At 45.4% G+C, this 19916-nt stretch overlaps 2 protein-coding genes across 2 annotated transcripts; one reads left to right on the top strand and one right to left on the bottom strand.

The window, feature by feature from the left end:
* Positions 1 to 2206: 2206 nt before the first annotated feature.
* On the bottom strand, positions 2207 to 7232 carry ANKS4B (ankyrin repeat and sterile alpha motif domain containing 4B; the record flags this gene model as incomplete). The annotated part of the gene is made up of 2 exons (XM_082291924.1): positions 2207 to 3281; positions 7069 to 7232. 2 exons carry the CDS (start codon positions 7230 to 7232, stop codon positions 2207 to 2209), a joined length of 1239 nt encoding a protein of 412 aa, XP_082148050.1.
* Positions 7233 to 10986: 3754 nt separating this feature from the next.
* Positions 10987 to 19225, top strand: ZP2 (zona pellucida glycoprotein 2; the record flags this gene model as incomplete). The annotated part of the gene is made up of 19 exons (XM_082292086.1): positions 10987 to 11027; positions 11105 to 11178; positions 11354 to 11437; positions 11514 to 11608; positions 12432 to 12590; positions 12926 to 12970; positions 13206 to 13370; positions 13841 to 13937; positions 14018 to 14199; positions 14609 to 14738; positions 14899 to 15080; positions 15154 to 15245; positions 15329 to 15453; positions 15708 to 15897; positions 16152 to 16287; positions 16383 to 16479; positions 16565 to 16651; positions 16742 to 16875; positions 19127 to 19225. The coding sequence occupies 19 exons, from the start codon at positions 10987 to 10989 to the stop codon at positions 19223 to 19225; spliced, it is 2214 nt and encodes a 737-aa protein (XP_082148212.1).
* Between the last annotated feature and the right edge of the window lie 691 nt (positions 19226 to 19916).

Genomic DNA, 19916 nt, shown 5'->3' with positions numbered 1-19916 from the left:
AAAAGGGTTAGCACTATCGCACTTTTTAAAATTAAAAAGTATAAAAATAAAAAATTTATTCAGTTGCCTAAAAATAAGTATCATATGGGGTGCTCTGGGGCTTCTTACAGTCTCTTGATACAGTTTCTGGAGGACAAGGGACGCCCACAGGTCTGGTGCTGTTCCTTTTAGCTCCAGAGTCACTGCAAATACCTAAGGAGATGCCTGAACACTGAGGATGCCTGTGGCAACTGAGTTATTTATGTGCAGATGGTCTCTGCTGTTCTCTCTGGTTGTCAGAGGCTGCAGATGAGTAAGCACAAAGTCAGATTTTCAGTGCAATATGGAGATCCTTGGTTCCTTGCAGTGCCTTCTCCTCTACCTACACTTGCCTCCCGTCAGTGACAGGCATTTGCATGCTTAGAGTTGTCAAAAGTATTTCCTGGGTAGCTGAATCCAACCCACTTATTTAAAATCTGCCCTGAAAAGAGTGCATCATGCTCAGCACTTTGCAGCACTGGAGTCACTGGAGCAGTAGAGACCTTGTGCCAGCCCTGTGTGCTGGGGGTGTGGAACTGAGCTGCTGCAGGGACCAGAGGATGCAGGGACGGATGAGGCTGGGCTGGCCTCAGCAGCAATGGGAAGGGGGATTGAAAATCCACTTAATCACATGCCTTCAAATATGAAAGATTAATTGGTTCCTTCTTGCTTTGTTAAACATTTGGGAGTTTCTTAGCCAAAATGAAAACAACCAGGCACAGAGTCTGGGGGGGAAGGTGTCTGGATTACTGTGCTGAGCACAGCAACCATGGAAGGTTGCACAGAACAGGACTTTGATGTGATTGCTTCATATAAGGACAGATCGACCTGCTGTAGTGCAGGAATCCAAGCAGGGAAGAATGCAGTATAAAATTCAGCCAAGACAAGGTGCTATAATACACAAATCAAAGTCACAAGATAATATGGAAAGAAGAAACATGAAAAAACACAGATCATTAACCAGGATTAGTGTCCACAAATGCCACATTCCCCTAAGGAAAAAGTCATAGCTGGCTAATGGAAAGCTATAAAAAGAGATTTAAAGATGAATGTTCTGCTAATAAATGTGCATCTAAAATCTGTGATCTTAGCCAGAGCATGGCTGCTGCAAACACCTTATTAGAGTCACAAAACTCAACAGGAGTGATTAATTTATATCTGAGAGTGCTGGCTTCCCAAGAGAACAGGGGAACCCTGCTGTGAATGCCTGCAGATAGACTGTGAGGAGCAGGAGCTTCCACAGCAGCACATCTCATTTTCTTTTTATTTTCATGGGCTCTGTGTGTGTGTGATACACAGCTTTCAGGCTAAGGCTGACAACAACCCACAGAAAATGGTGTGTGATATGAATCCTCATTTCTGGAACTTTGCATGGAAAATGCAGCCTATAGGAACCAAGCTGAGGGCATACCAAAACAGATCCAAAATTTTGAAAATTAAACATCAGCTTCTTGTAGATAAAAGTACTGAAGCCTTGATGGCATTTAGGACATGATGAGTGCTGGTAGCTGGATCCAGTCTAATGAGATAAGAAAGGAATATACAACTCACACTGAACATCTCTTGGGAGAATACTTCATGTATTTTTAAATTATTGTCAATACAGAAGTAAAAACTTTACTGACGAAAATATGAAACTTGCTGTAAATTAGTATTATTTACATTAATTCAGATCTGATTAGAGTCAATGAACCACAGCTAAAATCAAGATTTAGATGCCTTTTTTAACACACCATCAGTACCAAGAAGAGTTGTTTGTAGTGATCTTACAGAAGCAAATGGAGAAAACTCAAAGCTCCCAAGCTCTGAGAATGCTCTTTGCATTGTGGTTTTGGAGAAGAAAGGGAGGCCTTTACTAAGGAATGCAATGGGCCTGGTCTTCAGATATTTTAAATTATCTGGACCAAAAGAAATCCAATCCACATAAACAGTTCAGGGAGAAAAAGCTTTGGGGTTTTTTCTTTCCCATTCTTTTTTTTTTTCTTTGGCAGAACATGCTTTACTTAATATCCTGTTCACCACAACTATCTATCCAGAGAGAAAAATTTTATCCCTGCTGTACTTTCTAAAGCAATTGGTAACCTCTCTGCCTTCTGCTTTAGTAGAGTTCTGAAAAGAGTTGCACACTCTTTGGAAAGAGGGAAAGGTAACGAATCAGTGTGTAGGCTACAACAACTGGTATGATAATTTATAAGCAAGTATCTACAGCTTTCCCAGGGCTCTCGAGTGCCTGTTTTCTTTTATTCACAGCATTCAGGACTTTCTTTCTTGGCCCGAGCTCCATCTGAATGTTGCGTAGATCTTCATCAGAGCATAGCATCAGGGCATCTAAATCAATTTTTTCCCTCATGAAGACTGGAAGAAATTCATCCAGCATCTGTGATGCCAGAAACACTTCAAGGGGTGTATTTTCTGCTTCCTCATCCTCCCAAATGATTTCTTCCTCATTCCAAGGGACATCAGCGCTGTTTTCAGCATCATCTTCCCCGCCATTCTCAGCATTCTCATACTGAAACAGCTCACTGGCCATTGTAAATCTTAGCCCTTCTTTCGCAGAAGACACAGTTTCAGGATTTACCTCTGCAGCCAAATTCCTTCCAAACACAATCTTGCCAAGACCTGGCCGCTGAAAAATGGAGAGCTGACTGTCATTATCAGCAAGGTTTTTCCCTTCGAGGTCATCCAGTAATTCATCCTCCTCTTTCTCATCAAACAAATGCATCACACTTCTCCTACCTGCATCATCCTCTTGGTCATTTCTTTGTGTTTCCTGCCTTCTTGTGCTGTCGGCTGTCTTTTTTGCCTTGAGTTTCAAGGTATCTTTCAGGTTTTTGGTTAAAGTACTTGTGGTATTTGAAGCAAATAGACCAGGCAACTTTACCCTGGAGTGTGTTCCTTTGGAAGAATTCACCGTGCCAACCCTTTCTTTAATGTAATTCCGGTTCATTTCATGCTGGTGTTTCTCTTGGCGCTTCTCACATTCCTTGATTTGTCTCTCGACGTTCCTCTGGGCCTGTGCCTTTTGTTTGGAGACCTTCTTTGGATTCAGCAGGTTCTGCTCGGTGGCGGCTTTGTCCAGGATCTGGACGCAGTCCTTGCGGTCCCTGCTGGCCGCCGCCTCCAGGGGAGTGCGCAGGTCGTTGTCCAGAGCGAAGATGTTGGCACCGAAGTTGATCAGGAAAGAGACGCAGTGGATGTGGCCATTGCAGGCAGCGTGGTGCAGGGCCGTGTTCCCCCAGATGTCACACCGGTCCGGATCACCCCTGCCAGGGAGAACAGCGCACCGTGAGCTGGGCTACCCGCGCCGGGCCCTGCAGTGGCCCTGAGCAGACACTGAACGGGTCACTCTGCTCTGCTCTGAGGAGAACAGCCCAGGGACAGCTCAGCTTGGCTCCAGCCACTAGAACAGGGCTGCACCCACTTACACAAGCCCTGAGCGTGGCTCTGTGTGTGGCATGAGCTGCAATTCCTGCCCTGTGAGTTAAACGAGTTCCTGGGGCTGACTGGGACTGCATGTGCATCTCCCCCTAAGGGAGCCAGGGCATTTCCTTTGTCATCCCAGGGTCTGGCAACTCAAAGTAGGCTCAGGCTTTGACTTAGTCGCATTGAATTACTGGCAAAACTGTTTCAAGAACATTTGCATGGAATATTTAAAAGTGTTCTTCGTGACTCGTTCCTTTTGCCTGTCAAATACAGGGCAGTTATTAGGAGGTTTCCTCACTGGCCACAGTGATGTATTTTTGATGAGCTCCTGCAGTAACTTTCTAGTAGGTAGTAGGTAAATGATCAGGAGTGAAGCCCTGATTACCCATTTCTCTCCATTGCTATTAGTTGAAGCCCAGACAGATGCCATTGTTTTCCAACCCTTTTGTTCTCCGTAAGTTGCTTTTGCTCATGATGATTTGAAAAGCAGAAGCTCATTTGAAAATAAAATGCCACATGTTTCAATTGAATTTAAAGCCAGTGAAAAGTACTGCTTGATTTTTAACTCTTGCACTGACTTCACACTGAACTGCTGCCTGCAGACAAGAATCAGCTTGAATATTTCAATAAACATTTGGCAAGGTCAGCCTTAGCAATGTTCAGAACAGAGCTTTTGTCCTCTTGTGACCAACAAATAAGGTGGCCACAGAAGCCCAAAATCTTTCTTGACTTCAGAGCCAGGGACCAAATTTACAAGGAGAATTTCTACTCTTGGGAGTTCAAGCATTTCAGTGACATTTCAGAGGTTGGTGCCACGGCAGCTGTACTGTGAAAGACTTGGTACATCCTGTCACAAAACTTCCTTCAGGCACTGATCTCTGGCTTGGAGGCTCTGAAGAAAAGCAGTAGCAGGTTTGTTGAGGGCCAAATCTGAACACATCCTTCAGCCTGAGCTGCCCTAGGCAGGGGTGAGGTCAGGGGTCCGGCAGAGCTGACCGTGCTGCCCATGGGAGCTCAGGCTTTGCTACAAGGAGGTGGCAGCTGAGGATCGAAGTTTCTCCACTCAGACATGTGGAAACCACGTGTACATATTTCTGCCTCTGTGGCTGTGCCCTGGGGAGCTGCCTGGCTGCCTGAACTCCCACATCAGCCAGCTGCCTGCGCTACCCTGAGCCCTGGGAGTGCCGGGTCATGCGTCCTCCCCCAGGTCCCTTCGGAGCTGTTTGTGGTCTCTTTTCCCTGTGGAACCTGCCAGCCTTTGAGTCTCAAACAATTGACAAGCTGGAGTGGCTGTTCCCAGCTCAGTGGGGCTTTGGACAAGGTCTGACATCTGCTCTGGGTTCTCATACTCCTCCTTTCCCTGCTTTCCCAAGGAGAAGGCTCACACCAAAAGGGAGCTGAGAAATTCTGTTATTTGGTCTTGCCCTTATTCATGTACCTGCAAGGCAAGCAGAGAAAATGTCTCCTGATGCCTGGGAAGATAAATTATTTCAAGATGAAAGGGGTTTATTGTTAGTATTGCTATGCTTTCCCAGGGCCAAATGTGTTGCAAGCTTGAGAGTCCTAAAATCTGCAACCACTCTAAAGAAAACTGCTCTGTACCTCAGAGCCTCTGTCAGGAAACCTCCTCAAGGAAAGGACAAATTTGTTAAAAATAATTAAAATACTTTCTCACAAGAAAACATTAACTGGCTGGAGAACAGATTGAAAGTCTTCTAAAATTCAGAGTCTCCCCAAAAAAACAGTGAGAGTGCAGCCATACCTCTGACAGCCCCGTTTTGCTGATTGTGTCAAGAAATCTTAGATTAAAATAGAGGTAAACACATATGTTTGAAAATTTTGAGGGTGATACTGTCCCAAAGCTGTCCTCTGCCAAGAAAGAGACTTAGAAATACATGAAATAACAAATATATAGAAATTTTGATCTTTGTGTCATCTGCTGTGATTTCTGTCAGCTTATGTGGCAGAAGATACATTTTGCACTTAAATTTTGAAAACAATTACTTTGTTATTTGTTCCTTAGCTAGTTGTTCTGGCTTGCAGGTGTTCAGGGACAAACCTTATTGACAGGTATTTCCTGGGAGCTGCCTTAATTGCACAAGTTGGAAAACTGTCAATCTATTTTTGCTTGTCCTGAGGAAACAGCAACAACCACGCAGTCCAAAGGTCTTTTTTATTGGGATACTACAGCCACACCTGAGCCCAATGAGCTATAAAGGAAATCTACGAAAAAACCCTTTTTTTCAACTCCATTTTTAATTAAAAAACCTCAGATGCATCCAAATAGTTTTCCAACTGTTCCCTGCAATCTGTTCACCGTTCTGCAAAAGAACATTTTATTAACTGTATCTCTACACAAGAGCAGGTTTTCTTTTGTTAGATGTTATTACAGAATCACAGCTTAAAAGGCAGGCTCTGAGCAAGACTGATGGTGGAGAGGTAATTACCATTTCAGTAAGACATTTAAATGACACAGACGTTTTACTACCAGAAAATAAACCTGTAGAAAACCTTTCTTTCTTTTTCTTTTTCTTTTTCTTTTTCTTTTTCTTTTTCTTTTTCTTTTTCTTTTTCTTTTTCTTTTTCTTTTTCTTTTTCTTTTTCTTTTTCTTTTTCTTTTTCTTTTTCTTTTATGATTTACAAGGGTCCTACCACAGCTTCTGAAACAGCATTCTCAGTTTTAGTGTGATGGTAGTTGTCAATGCTAACAAAGCAGAGAAATAACCATTTTAGATGTTACTGTCTCAAAACTGTCTGTTGTGACTCACCTCTGGACAGCATTAAATCTTCACAAGTGCCTACTAACTGCACTTTGGAAGCAAATGGGAGATAATTTTTGCCAAAAAAATTGTTTCAAACAATGCATTTCTCTATAAAGACTATCTCAAAGATATCCTCAAAGGTTCTTGACCACCTTCTCCAGTGAGAAAAGGAAAGGTCCCAGGGCCCTGCTCCTACGAGCTGCTGCCTGCAGGCTCCACACACGATGTGGTCCCGTGGATGCTGAAGTGGCTTCACTGACAGACCACCTGAAGAACTCTTCAATCCCTGCCTGAGAAAATAATGAACAGACCCACCTGCAGGTTCTGGACTGTGGACACAAAAATGCTGCTAGCAAGGATTTTCTTGCTATTTTCTAAGTCCATGAGAGACTTTTCTCTCTCACAGAAGAGGTAGCAGAGAATGTAAACAACCAACCACCTGCAACCTTGAAAAGTCTTGTTTATGGTATAGTACAAAAATATTTTGACAATGGATGTTTTAGGATTTTAGCCAATCACCCCAAGGGGTGGCTGACCCTTTGTCCAATTAGACTATGAAGAAAAAGTCTATAAAAGGATTTGTAAAATAATTAAATAAATCAATCTTGCTGCACAATTCCTGCCTGCTGGATCTTCTCTCCTCCTCCTCCCTTCAGCTGTGGGACACGGTGATATACCCTAGGGCATTTTTTTTAATACTGGACCTAAACCACTGCCACTAAAGAAACAATTCTTGGCAATGCATTGAAAGAAATTACTGTGGTTTTCAGCCTTTTGGGCCCGAGGCCATGGGGGTGTTAGAAACATGAGCAGTAATTGTAGTTTTGGGGCCCAGGCTTTAAGCACTGGAGGCTGGCTGACTTACCCCCTCCGGCATATGACTTCCAGAGCTTCCAGGTACCCGTGGTAGGCTGCCAGAAGGGTGGGAGTGATCCCATCTTCATCAGAAGCGTTGAGGTCTTTCCTAGTGGCTTCTTTCAACAGGTCCACATTGCCATCAGCCGCTGCTTTGTGATACCTGCTCGACATTTTCAGCAGCTTCTGGTTTCCCAAAGCAGCTCTGAGCAATATCCAGACTGTACAGTCACTCTTCCATGGCAGGGATTGTTCATTAATGATTACAAGCTGAGACGAGGGGAATGGGGAGGCAAAGTTCATCCCTGCAGGCTCTTTCTATGGAGCTCTGCATCAGTAATGAGGTGTGGTGTGGTGAATGTGGTGTGGTGAATGCTCTCATTTCCTGGAAGGTGGCTCTGCCATGTACTAACAGCTTGTTGAAAATTTGACTACTTAGAGAGGGGATCCGTTCATCTTCCCCATGTCTTTGCCTGACTGTTCTGTGGAAATTGCAAAAGGACTTTGAACTACAAAAAGAACTTCAAAAAAACCTTCAAAAGGCTGTGATTGTCAGTGTGACCAGGCTTCACCTCAAGTAATGAAGTATCCCCGAGTTTGATGGGAGGAAATGCATGAGCCCTGCATTACCTTTACTGGGGAAGCCCTTTGTAGCCCATCTTTTACTGGGATGCTGCCTCTGAAAACAAGTCACTCCCCTGCCAAACCAGACACTTCCATGGAATCCTTTTGTGTCCACAGACTGGAAATGATGACCAGGGTGGTGTTTGGATAAAACCCCCAACAGGTCTGCAAGTCACAGCTGACAAGTCCACAGCTGTGTATATTTCGTCAGGAGATCGTCAGGAAATTGGCAAATATAAAACTCTTTTTACAGGTATTGTAATCTTTGTTTTAGATACAAAAAAAAAAAAAATATATGTGCAGGATTTCCTCAGGACAGCACAGGGAATTTCAGAAAAGGGAAACATGATGGGCCTGCACCCACTGCCCCACCTGAGCACTGTGGTCCTTGCCTGGGAATAGGTGGGTCCATTCCCCATCACAAATAACAGCTTCTTGGTTTAGAAACCATTTCCCCTGATTTCAGTGGCATTAAGGGCTACCTCTACAAGCAGAAACGTACAGAATTAGACTAATTCTAACTTCAAGTTCAAAAGAATTACTAAGAGCAAGCCATATAAAAAGCCAGTTTTCAAAGAGCAGCTGAAAAGTTGGTAAGAGGCAACTGCAGCTTCCTGCAGTGCTGTGAGCTCAGGGTTCTTCTGGCCACATTCACAAGAGCTGCCACATAAACATTGCTTTTTGCCAAGCTGTTTTCTGCGACTCACTGAGTTAACCTGGATCCGAGACTCTACCCTCAGCAATTAAGCAGTGGGGTTTTGTTGCTTGTTGTGCCCCCATTAGAGAGAATCACAAACCAGCTCCTTGCTCAGCGTTGGTGCAATCCCCAAATGGAATTCTGCCACCTCATTTACATCCCATAATTCTGCCCCTGTGACACACCAGAGACCTCTCAAAATGGGCTTTCTCTCTTCATTATTTTCTCAGACAGGCATTGAAGCGCTCTTCAGGAGTGAACTTGTACCAACCTATTTCTCCCCACAAGGGGAGTCAGTCAGATCCTGTGACAGGTTTGAATCTTTGAGTAAACCAGTCCAGGGGAGAGTAAAGCAAAGCCCTGGGTGTCCTCCCTGTCACCCCCAGGCACAGCTGTCCCTGGTGCTGTCCTGCAGTCTCAGGGAGCTGGGATGGGCTGTGCTTCACCCAGGCCAACCTCCACCCCACTTTAGAAGACAGTTTTACTCTCAGCCCTTTCTCAAGTTCCCTGCACTGCCTTAATACTTTTCCAATAAAAATGCAGCCATTTATTCTGTTTTCTTTTTACCAGGCCCAGCACAGAATTAAATTTACAGCTACTAGAATATACACATGTGATTAGCTGTTTCTTAATGCCACTGAATTTTATTTCCTTTACTAGGCCTTTTTTGAAGACTAAAATGAGCACCAAGTCACACACTGCTTTTACCACCAGTGCCTGGTAGGAGAGAGGAAACATTATACACCCATGAGAAGTGATTTGGCGGCAGAAGAGTCCTTTTAATTTTCAAGATCCTTGGTCTTTACTACAGAAGTACCTTCATTTGCTTTTCTCTTAATTAATCCAGCACACAAAGTGTTGATTTCAGAGTGATTTTTACCATCAGCATCTGAAAATATTGATCGTAAACTTACCCTGTATAATGTTAAGTGGGAAACTATTGTTCCAAGTTTCAATTAGAGGTAAAGAAAAACCCATGTAAATTGGGGAGAAGCTCCAGAACTTTGCAAGCCTTGTTATTATTTCTGTCATAAAAGTGGGCATCACAAAAAAGAAAGAAAAAAGAAAAGACCAAACAAAATCTTCATCTGTTTCTAAACTCCTGGTACTTGTTCATCCTTGTCCCATCCAAAAACCTCAACTTGAAATGCAATAAATGATTCAACATCAAATGAGCTACATTTCTCAGCCTGAATGGAGATTATTCTTTTGAGACTAAAGCTCAAAATTGTGAACTTTTTAAACTCCCTGGATAGTTAGAATGAAGCTTTTATTTTTGTGTTTGAAAAGAACTTCAGAACCATTCCACTTCCAATTGAAATGTCTTACCAGGCTCAAGAGAAACTGTTGTGATGGTACATGGTGTTGTAAACTAATGAATTATTTAACCAGCAGCTTTGATTTGTTATTGCATTTTACTGTGTATATGGGTATTACTCTATTAATTTGAGAACTATCTGAAATAAAATATTACAGTTAAATAAACTGTCTGGATTGAAAGGCTGCAGCATCACCAGTTAGGTTGCTGTAGGTAACTTGGAGCATAAATCTACAGCGATGCTGTTGTGGCATCTGTTTTGCATGAGGTATTATCCAGCACAACATTTCCTCATTGCAACTTTTATAAGCACCAAATGTGGTATGGTAAAGGCCATGCAAGGGGAGGCAAGGAAGTCTCTGCTTGCCTAATGAGATCTTTGGAACTAATGGGCTTAGAGAAGAATGAAATTAGTCACACTGGGTAATCGTGGCTACACAATTCAGAGATGATGATGACAACATTTAAAACAACAATAAGAGCTTATTTCTTCACTTTGTAGGGAGGCAAAGCTGCTGTGCCCCAGGGCACACTGCTGCTGGATGTCCTCTGGAGCAGCCAGCTCCCACAGCCAGGCTGAGCCTGACCCACACCAGGCTGAGGGTCACCAAAGCCAGGCTGAGGGTGACCCACACTGGTGCTGCCTGACACCCAGCTGACGTGATTGTTGTTCTGCTGTGGGCCAAGGGCATCCCTTACAGAGCCTGCACACTGTAGGGCTGGGAGCAGGGACATTATCTGTTGTAACACAGGGACTTCTGCAGGTTTTGCTGTGAGTGCTCAAAAGTGGAAGTCCTGACCTGGCATTCAGGCTCTTTGCTTTGTTAAAAGCTTTTGCTTGGTTTTGGGGATCTTTCCCCCCATGATATCATTATCAGTGCTTCAAACTGTCCCAAGGAAGGCCATGTTGAGCTCGTTGGTGTCTCAAATGCTGTCCTGCTGCCAACGTGTGAGGGACAGGGACAGCAAAGTGGCACAGAGAATGTCATTTAAGAAAATAACTGCTAAAACAGACATGCATTTTTCTATGAAACATCTTGAAAGGGAATAAAGGAAGTACCTTATCAGAGCAAGAAAAGCTTGCCTTCAAAACAGAAGGCAACAACAACCCATGCCAAAGCCTCAGTATCACCTGAAGGTCTCCTGTGAGCCTCCCCACTCAAGGGGCAGCAGGTGCAAGTGCTCTGCTCCCTGGGCAGCAGAGAGGTGGCACCTGTGTGAGCCAGACCCAGGGATTATATAACCCTCCCTGGGCAGCTAAAACCCAAGCTTGTGGTGTCAGTGAGAAGATGGGGCCTGAACAGTGGTGCTGGAGCAACTCAAGGATGTGGTGAGTCAGGTTTGGGATAGAAGGGGAGCTGGGCCCTTTTATTGATGCTTTCTGATTGGATTCTCTTTTCCTTGCAGGTTGCTGCTCCTCTTTGGATTTTTGCTGCCCTTAGCCCCTTGTGCTGAAGGCCTGGGGGATCAGGATCTCTTGGGTAAAGTGCCCTCCCTGGGCTGGCAGTGGGGGGGATGTGGCTTTGGCTTTGCTTGGAGCTGCTTCCCCTCTGCCTTGGCACGGAAGGGGCTCTGGAGGGTGGCTGGCTGGGGGGCTTGCAGGGAGTGTGCCTCCAGCAGGGATTGCTGCAGCTCATGGTGGTCTTCCCTCTGCAGAGAATGTGACCTGTCACAGGGATGGGATGGAAGTTGAGTTTTCCAGAGAGCTTGGCAACTACTCCTGGCACGTGTGTGTGGTGGGTACGTACTGCTGCTGCCCTGGCCCTTCCTGCTGAGACCTGCCTGCTGCAGGGCTAATCTTCCACATCCCTCCTAGATGTGAGTGGTGAGGAGATCATTTCCTGTGACCACACTGTGGATTATGAGAGGCTGACACTCCGTGTCCTGTTTGCCAACTGCACTAGCCTGCAGGTAAAGGGGTCTTCATTCTGGGAAGCTGCTGCAATGAAGTTGAGATTTTAATTTTTTCTCTGGACAGGACTGGGTTTACTAGGGTTTCTATTTCTAACTTTTTTCAAGAGTAAGAATACTTATGTTTCTGATACCTTAAAACTCTTACAGAAGAACACTTCATGCCAAAAGTTGGAAAAAAGAAAACCAAACCTACTTAAATTCTTGTCCTTTCAACAAATTAATTAAATTAATTTATTAAATTAATTAATTGATTAAATCCCTCAGAGTGTGCCATAAATGTTGTGCTCTCCTGTAAAGGACTTGAACTACTTGACAGGTTTTATTGTAAGGAGAATGGACCAGGGTCAAGAGTTTCAGAGCACCAATCTGTTTAAATGTATATATATTGACAGACAATTAACATTGCATGCTGATCACAGCTGTTGAGGCAGAGTAGTAAGTGGGAGGCCAAAACCAGATGCTTTACTGGTATCTGTTGCTTTTAAGTATTTGAAATACCAGAAGTCTCTGTTTTGCTGTTTATCAGCTTTGTTTTTCTGGATAGCTGACTGGTGCTACAGCTTGCTACTCCTTGGAGTTTTCTTCTTGACTTCTGCAGTTATCTTTGTATCTTCTGCTCTTCAACCTAACCCTGTGCCCCCTGCTTTCCTAGAGAGCTCATCCTTTTCCTCTGGGCTTTTAAAACAAGAAGTTATCTTTTCCTTGCACTGGTACAAACACCTAAACCTACTCTGAAGTTAAAGTTCAATCCTAATGGCTTTTAGCTGCCCTCATGCTGTAGTGAGTACTGCTGCCTCTAATTAATATCTCTTGTCTGTAGCATGGTCAGCACCAGCTCTGGTTGAGGCTGATGGTGAATGACACAATGGGAGAGGAGAAGAATGTCACCTACAGCACTCACTGTGACAGCGTTCATGCAGATAAAGTCATTACTCCTGTGTTTGCTGGTGCTACAAACTGCACAAAAGACTTCATGGCAGTAAGTAGAGGAGTTGGGAGTGCCATAGACCCTGCTCTGAGGCTTGCAAGGCAGGGTGGCTCCTGCAATTGTGTGTCTGGGATCTGCAGAAAGCTGGGGAAAGCTCCAGTGAGCTGGAGGGAGGTCTCTTGGCTGCATGCTCATTTTGGCTTGGCTGCTGGCTCTTCGGAGAGCTGGTTTGCAAGTGGTCATTAATGATGCACCCAGTCTGGCTCCAGCCCTATTGCAGGGGAAGCTGATGTTGGCTGTCTGCTTTGGGAAGCTGTAGTTGAGATTTTGCTTTGTGGCTACAACCCTGCAAGTTCCTGTAGTCTAATTCCTGTGCTGTGTTTCAGGTTGCCTTCCCAGGACTCATTTCAAGCCTCAGTGATGAGCATATGGTATGTTCCTTGTGAAGGGGAGCTGGGGGGGAGTGCCTGGGTTTTTGGCCTAACCTGGGCCTGATGTCTCCAAGCTGGGGCAGGTACCTCTTGGATGTAGTTCCATCTTGCTGGAAAGCCTAATTCTCTGCTGTCAATATAGGGAGCTGGGAGGTGGCAGCCCTGCAGGCTGAAAATCTAATGCCTTGATGCTTCTGTGCCTTCCTTCCCTAAGCAAGGATCTCCTGCTTTGCAGGTTGCAGCCACTCCAATGTCCTGGAACCTGTCAGTTGATGATGGAACCAGAATACATCAGCTGAGCCTTGGGCAAGCAATGCAGCAAGGCTATAACTTCCTAGTTGATGGCCACAACCTGATCTTTCAGGTGGCCTTTGCTGCCACAGGAGTTGTGTCCTACAAGGTATGTGAATGGAGAATCAGCACTGGGGAGTCACACTGCCCCTCTTTGGGCAGTGCTCTCTCCCTCCTGTAGACCTGGGGAAAGTATTTCCAGGCCAGGGCCAGAGCTGATGTCAAGCTGCTGCACTGCTGGGCTGAGCTGGTGTGTGCAAAGCTGTTGGGCTTTGCACAGCTGTCCCTGACCTGCCTGGCACAAGGAAATGGGGAGGCACAGTGTGCCCCTCAAACAGCAGCAGAGTGAGTGGGAATCTCCAGAAGCAGAATTCTAGCCACAGCCAGCCCTGTGAACATCTGACTGGCAGTCTTGTGATCAGCAGCTGTTTTTAGGAAGGGTGAGGTGGGAAGAAACTGCTGTTGCAAACATGAATAGCAGCAAACCTGAAGCTGATGCAGTACACTGCCCTCTGGGGCTGGTCTTATGATGGATCAGGAGCTGAGCACTGTCTAACAGAGCTTCCTCTTCTTTGTCAGCACAACGATAAGGTGCTCTACACTGTGGCACTCGAGCTCATGCACGGCCCTCCTGAGCGTAGACTGACTGTGAAGTCAAGAATGCTTTGTGCTCCAGGTAATGCATGGGAAAAATCAACCTGACCTGCTTTTGCCCCAGGGAAAATGATGTTATATTTATCAAAGGTGTTGTTGCAGGTCCAGCAGTCTGTAATGCAACACACATGACTGTTGCCATCCCAGACTTTCCAGGGATCCTTATGGATGTGGATGTAGAGAATAAGACCATCCCCATGGATCAGCTTCATGAAAATGGAATCACTCTGGACATACAGAGAGGGGTCAGGCTGCATATTAGCAGGAGAGTCCTTAAGTCCAGGGTGAGTTCTGATCCTTGAGTCACAGGTATTGGTGTGATCACACCTCCTTGGTGTTTTGAGGCCCAGAGCACAGTAACTTTGACCTTGACTAAGCATCTGTCAAGTCTGTCATGCCCTGTGGCTGGCTGAGGTGTGATTAAGATGAATGCAAACTGACTTTGTAGTAAATAGAGGCACCATGCAAGGCAACTTGGGTTTCCTGGAGTCTTTTGGCAAAAACGGATGGAGGTGAAAATATTCCTGTTGGAGGGGGATAGGTGTTTGGCATGCCTGGAGCAACGCAAATGAGTTTCCCCTGAGGCCTCTGTGCTCTTCAGGCTCAGCTTATTTGTTAATCAGCTCTAACAGGTGCATGTGTTAAAATGAGCTCGTGTAGCCACACTCCAAGACAGTAACTCTTGTCTTTCAGCTGCCTGGGGAGAGCTGCTCAGGACTTCAGTACTACATGTCCCCTTTGAAGCTGGCTTTTCACTTCCATGGGGAGACTGTGGCAATGGTGATGCACCCTGAGTGCCCCTGTGAGCAGCACACACCAATAGGTAAGTGATTGACTCCTGCAGCCCCTCAGCTCCTGTGCTGTGACCCCTCAGCAAAGCTCATTCTTATACTTTGTGTTGGATTAGTTCATCTCACCAACAGCTCCTGGCAGACAGAGCTGTCACTGGCTCACATGGTAACTTATTTGAATGTCTGTTACAGCTGCTGTGTGCACCCAGGATGGGTACATGGATTTTGAAATCCTTGCTGAGAGTACCACCCCACTGCTGGACTTGGATACACTCAGGCTCAGGGATCCTGTGTGCAGGCCAGCCTACAAGTCACCTTTGAATGACAGGGTTCGGTTCCACGTCCCCCTGAATGGGTGCGGGACCAGGCACTGGGTACGTGTGTGGCCGGGGTTGGTGGGATTCAGGCATTGGGAATGCCCTCACTAATGCTGTTATTTACCCACAGTTTGATGGGGAGCAGATTCATTATGAGAATGAGGTGAGGGCATTATGGACAGACCTTCCCCTGGGCAGGATCTCAAGGGACAGTGAACTCAGGTGTGTCTGGAAACCTCTTTAGGCTATCCAGTACTGTATTACCCATACATCAGTATGACTTACCTGCTCCTTCCTTGTTGCAGGTTAACAGTCAAGTGCTCCTTCAGCAATGGTGATGCCTCCCTCGCTATAAAAGTAGACAACCTTTCTCCTCCACCTTCTTCAGTGAACCAAGGTTCCCTCTCCTTAGTTCTTCTAAGCTACCCAGGTAAAGCTGGCTCTGGGCTCAGTGGCTGGGAAGCATCTGGAGCTTGTGGAGGGGAGGGTGTATGAGTGAACTGTTCTGGTACATGGACTTCTACTGTCCTGGTGTGCTTCCCTCCTGCCCATCCATGCTGCTTGAAAAAGGTGCCTCAAATCTGTGGCCCTAGGATGGACAGCAGTTGTTGGAGCAGCTGCTGTTGAAGAGCTTGAGGCCTTCTTTGCACCCTGAGGTGTTTAACAGGGCTTTGGCTCTTGCAGAGGACTCGTACAGGCAGCCGTACCGCGAGGATCAGTATCCGATAGTGAGGTACCTGCGGCAGCCCATCTTCCTGGAAGTTCAGGTCCTGAACCGCCATGACCCCAACCTCCACTTGGTACTGGATGACTGCTGGGCAACAGCCTCACGAGATCCAAGATCACTTCCCCAGTGGAATATTGTTGTAGATGGGTGAGTGCCCTGCCATACAAATGGAAGCACCTTTTGCAGCAGGTGGGAGGATTCCCTAATTCTCCTCTGCTCCCTCCTTAGTAAGAGAGGCTTAAGTATGAGGCCCTTCCAAGTAGTGCCCTGGGATGCTGGAATTTGTAGGAAGAAGGTAGCACCTCAGCCTTGAACTTTAATCTGCTGCTTAAATAAGTCAACACCAACAACCCAAACGTTCTCTACCCTGATGTTCTGACTTGGTTCTTATTTACTGGCAGGTGTGAGTATGACCTAGACAGCTACAGGACCGTGTTTCACCCCGTGGGACGTGGTGTCAGCTATGCTAACTATCGCCAAAGGCTGGAAGTGAAGACTTTTGCTTTTGTCAGTGGTGACAAAGCTCTTCCTGGCCTGGTAGGTGATATTATTCCCTTACTTGGAGCAGCAGTAGGAGGAGCAGTTATTGTTCCAAAATGAACAGACCTCTCATTCCTCTCATTCTGTCCCAGGTGTACTTTCACTGCAGTGTTCTCATCTGTCACCGTTTTCACCCAGACTCCCTGTTGTGCATACCGAGATGCCCAAGGCCAGCTAGAAGCAAGCGAGGTAAGTCTGAGTGGATTTTAGCTTGCACTGATCCAAGATACCCCACTGCACTGTGGGGTTCAACTGTGCTGTGTTTCTGTTGTAGAAAGTGGGATGGCAGCTGTGAACCCTGCTGTGGCAAGCCTGCAGGGCCCTGTCCTCCTGGTGCCAGAAGAGTGGTCTGCAGCCCGAGGTACTGAGCCAGTGTGGTGCTGAGGGGTGTTGCTTGGGCTTAGTGAAGTTCTATCTCCACAAACAAACTGCTTTTCCCCTTGCTTTGCAGGGAGCACTCTCCTGAGCAAGGAGGCATGGGCTGGCATTGCAATGACTGCTGTTGGTGTTCTCTCTCTGGCCACAATGCTGCTATTTCTGGCTTTTCTTAAGTGCCTAAAGAGAAGAGCATACATGGTAAATGTGGTAGGTTAGTGTGTATTTCCAAATAAACTTGGAGTAGTCACTTGGTGAATTATGTCTGCTGTGTAGTCTCTCTCCTGCATCTAGTTATGTAAATCAATGCTGCTCATCCTTGGAATATCTCCTTAGTTGAGATTTGTCTTTAACAATGACTATAATACTTAATTTCCTGAGTGCCTTTGTTCTGAAACAGACCACTGCTGTGTTAAATTCCTGTTGGACTTTGCAGCCAATTTCTTTTCTTGAATTGCTTATCATTATTCACAATTGTGATTCCATTCAATTGGGTTTTTAAACATCTATTTTGTGCCAGTATCTGCAGTTATGAGTAGCTCCTGCAGCTGTTCTTGTACACCTGGAAATTAAAACCTGGCTTTACTGAAATTGTTTAGCAACACCCAGCACTTGTGTTAAAACATTACTGTTAAAAACTCCTTTGTCTTGATTATGGGAATCAGATCCTTACAAAAGGTCTTTGCAGGAGATAGAGAGCGAAGCCTCCCTTTTCTGCATACAGTATTCTAGGAGGACATCAGAAAAACCAGTGGAACAGACTCTTCCTGCTGCCAGGGCTGACCTTCTGATGGCTGGAAGTTCTATTGGCCACTTAATAGGGACACCAGGAGTATGTAATTAGGGGTCTCAAACTGGGGGAGGAAAAAAGTGCGGGTACAGCTAAAGCTGTCTTGTCTGCAGATGTAACACTGCCCACCTGAGGTGAGGCAGTTCATCATGCAGTTCTTATTTTGTGTTTTGTACACCTTGCCTTGCACAGTCAAGGAAATGATGTGTAAAATACAAATTCATGTGCCAGAGTGAAAGTGCTTTGTTGCAGTAGGAGTATAACAGCCTCAGGTTAAACATTGTGTGGCAACTTTGTGTGAGCAGGGACAGTGATTATCTCAAGTCCAGCTCTGTGTTCTGAGTGTGCAGGGTTTCAGATCAAGTCAGTGGCCAAACCCTGCCCCTTGTCAAACATGCTGTGCATAAACACCATGGGCTGAGGCTTGTCTGCCACAGCCCCTACTTCACTTGGGCATTGTTAATGAGCTGTTCTTAGTGCAACAGATTTCAGGCTGCATTTTCTAAGTATTAATGTGTATTTCATGCAAGGAGTGTGGAGTAGAGACCATGAGCAACGTGATTATTAGACTTTAGGGTAGTGTTTAATAAAAATTATAATAATATAAACACAATGAAATAATGAATCTCATACTGGATCCACTTAATGGCAAGTCAGTTACTGTCATCAGCCTGATGGAAGTTAGGGTTGAAATGATTACTTAAGCTATTGTCCAGCAAACAACCTGCTATACTTAAGTCTTGTTGACTTAGCACTTGGCTGGAATATGAAGTATTTCTGCAAAAGCCAGATAAGTGGTGCTTGAAGAGGGTTTATGTACTTGACAGTGTATTTAACTGCATGGGCTCTTAGCTCTTCTGACCCAAACAAGGCTAATCTTAATATTCTCCCTCTCCATCCTTCTTGTTCTGAGGCATGGGGGAAAAAATCTCAGTGCATATTCAGGTAGAGAAGTTTCCCTGTTTCTCATTGATGGAGTCTGAACCTTTGCTCTAGGATGGCTGGAGTCTACTAAGTAATGTTACAGTGACTGTTGTGTGCATGTAAACATGCTAGTTAACATCCCAATAAGCTACAATATTTCTCATGTATCTTGCATACATGAATCTGCAGACTTGCACTAGTGAAGGTATTTAAAATAACTCGGGTACCTTCAGTAATGGAAACAGTGCAAGCTTTAGTTTTGCTCTTTGACTTCTGTGTTCTGTACTATTTTTACTGCCTGAGGAGGTGAGACAAAGAGGTTGCACATGGTGACAGCCATCTAGGTCAAAGAGAAAGTTGCTCTTGCCTGGTTTCTGTCCCTGGCTGATCTTGTCTCTCTAGGGAAAGATTTCAGCTGTGGCACATGAGAGGAGAATCTGCCTCTAGGAGGGTTAACTATAGTTCTCTCAGGGTGGCTCAGTTATGCTCTTTACGAACATTGCAGGGGTGGTTTGAATGAAGACTCACGTAATTAATTCAAATCAAGGAAAACACAAGATTTTGTTCCCTATTTTGTAAATAATTTACTTTAAAGCCCAGCCAGATGCGTTCCTTTCCTCTTCCTCTGTGTGCTGCTGCCCCTCTGTTCCCTGTTAAAGTGTGTTATTGGGGAAGTTTAAGCTTATCTTACAAGTAAAAAAGATTCCTTTCCTGTATTCAGGCAGATGTCCCCTTCTTCTGACACAGGGCAGGGGTGAGGTGAGGATGATGCTCCTGCAAGAGGAGCCAGAGGAATTAGTCAGGGAACCTGCTGCAAGTGGAGGCAGCATTGACTCTGCAGCCTGAGCTCAAGCAGCTGCCTCAGGAACTCTTACTGCAGTTGGTTGCTCCAAGGATGTATGAAGTCCCCTGGGGTGTAGGGCCATGAGGGTGGTTGCCTATTAAGGCATGTTTATACCTAAAGTAAGGGGCAGTGAACCAGGTCTGTGAGGGCTGAGTAGGCTGAGGAGCTGGCTGGGAATGGTGCCACTGGGGTGGGAGTCTCCTGTCAATTTCTTGTGGGGTTGGTGCTGTTCTGCTGGGAGCAACTGAGAGAAAGGGGACTTGGCAGCATCACCCTAGCCTGTCTTGCTAAGAACTTCTTAGCTCTACTGCAGTGTTTAATAATTTAAAGAAGAAAACAACCTATGCCCTCCTTTTAAGGGATGGCCTTACTGTCTCCAGTAAAAACACCTACTCTGTGCTGACCTAGTTTTTTCTTCAGCATCTCCCTATTGAAAACCACACTGCAGTGATGGCACAGCACAAAAAAGCAGCTCTTGGTGAAAAAGGCACAGTGAGAAGCCTTGAAATGACTGATAAGCATGCAAAGGTCAGGGCAGCAGGAGAGAAACTGCTCCAAGTTTACCTGCAGGTCACTGAGAAGTCACAGCTTTAGCTCCTGATAAGTCTTGATGACAAGAATGAATTGTATAATGAAAAATAAATTTAAAATGCAGAAGGAAATGGTTCATGTGGGGTCAGACTCTGAGTGGGA

This window comes from Coloeus monedula (assembly GCF_965178545.1).
Source record: "Coloeus monedula genome assembly, chromosome: 16".
Taxonomy (NCBI): domain Eukaryota; kingdom Metazoa; phylum Chordata; class Aves; order Passeriformes; family Corvidae; genus Coloeus; species Coloeus monedula.
The sequence above is the reverse complement of the archived record's forward strand: the minus strand, read 5'-3'. Positions and strand labels throughout refer to the sequence as shown.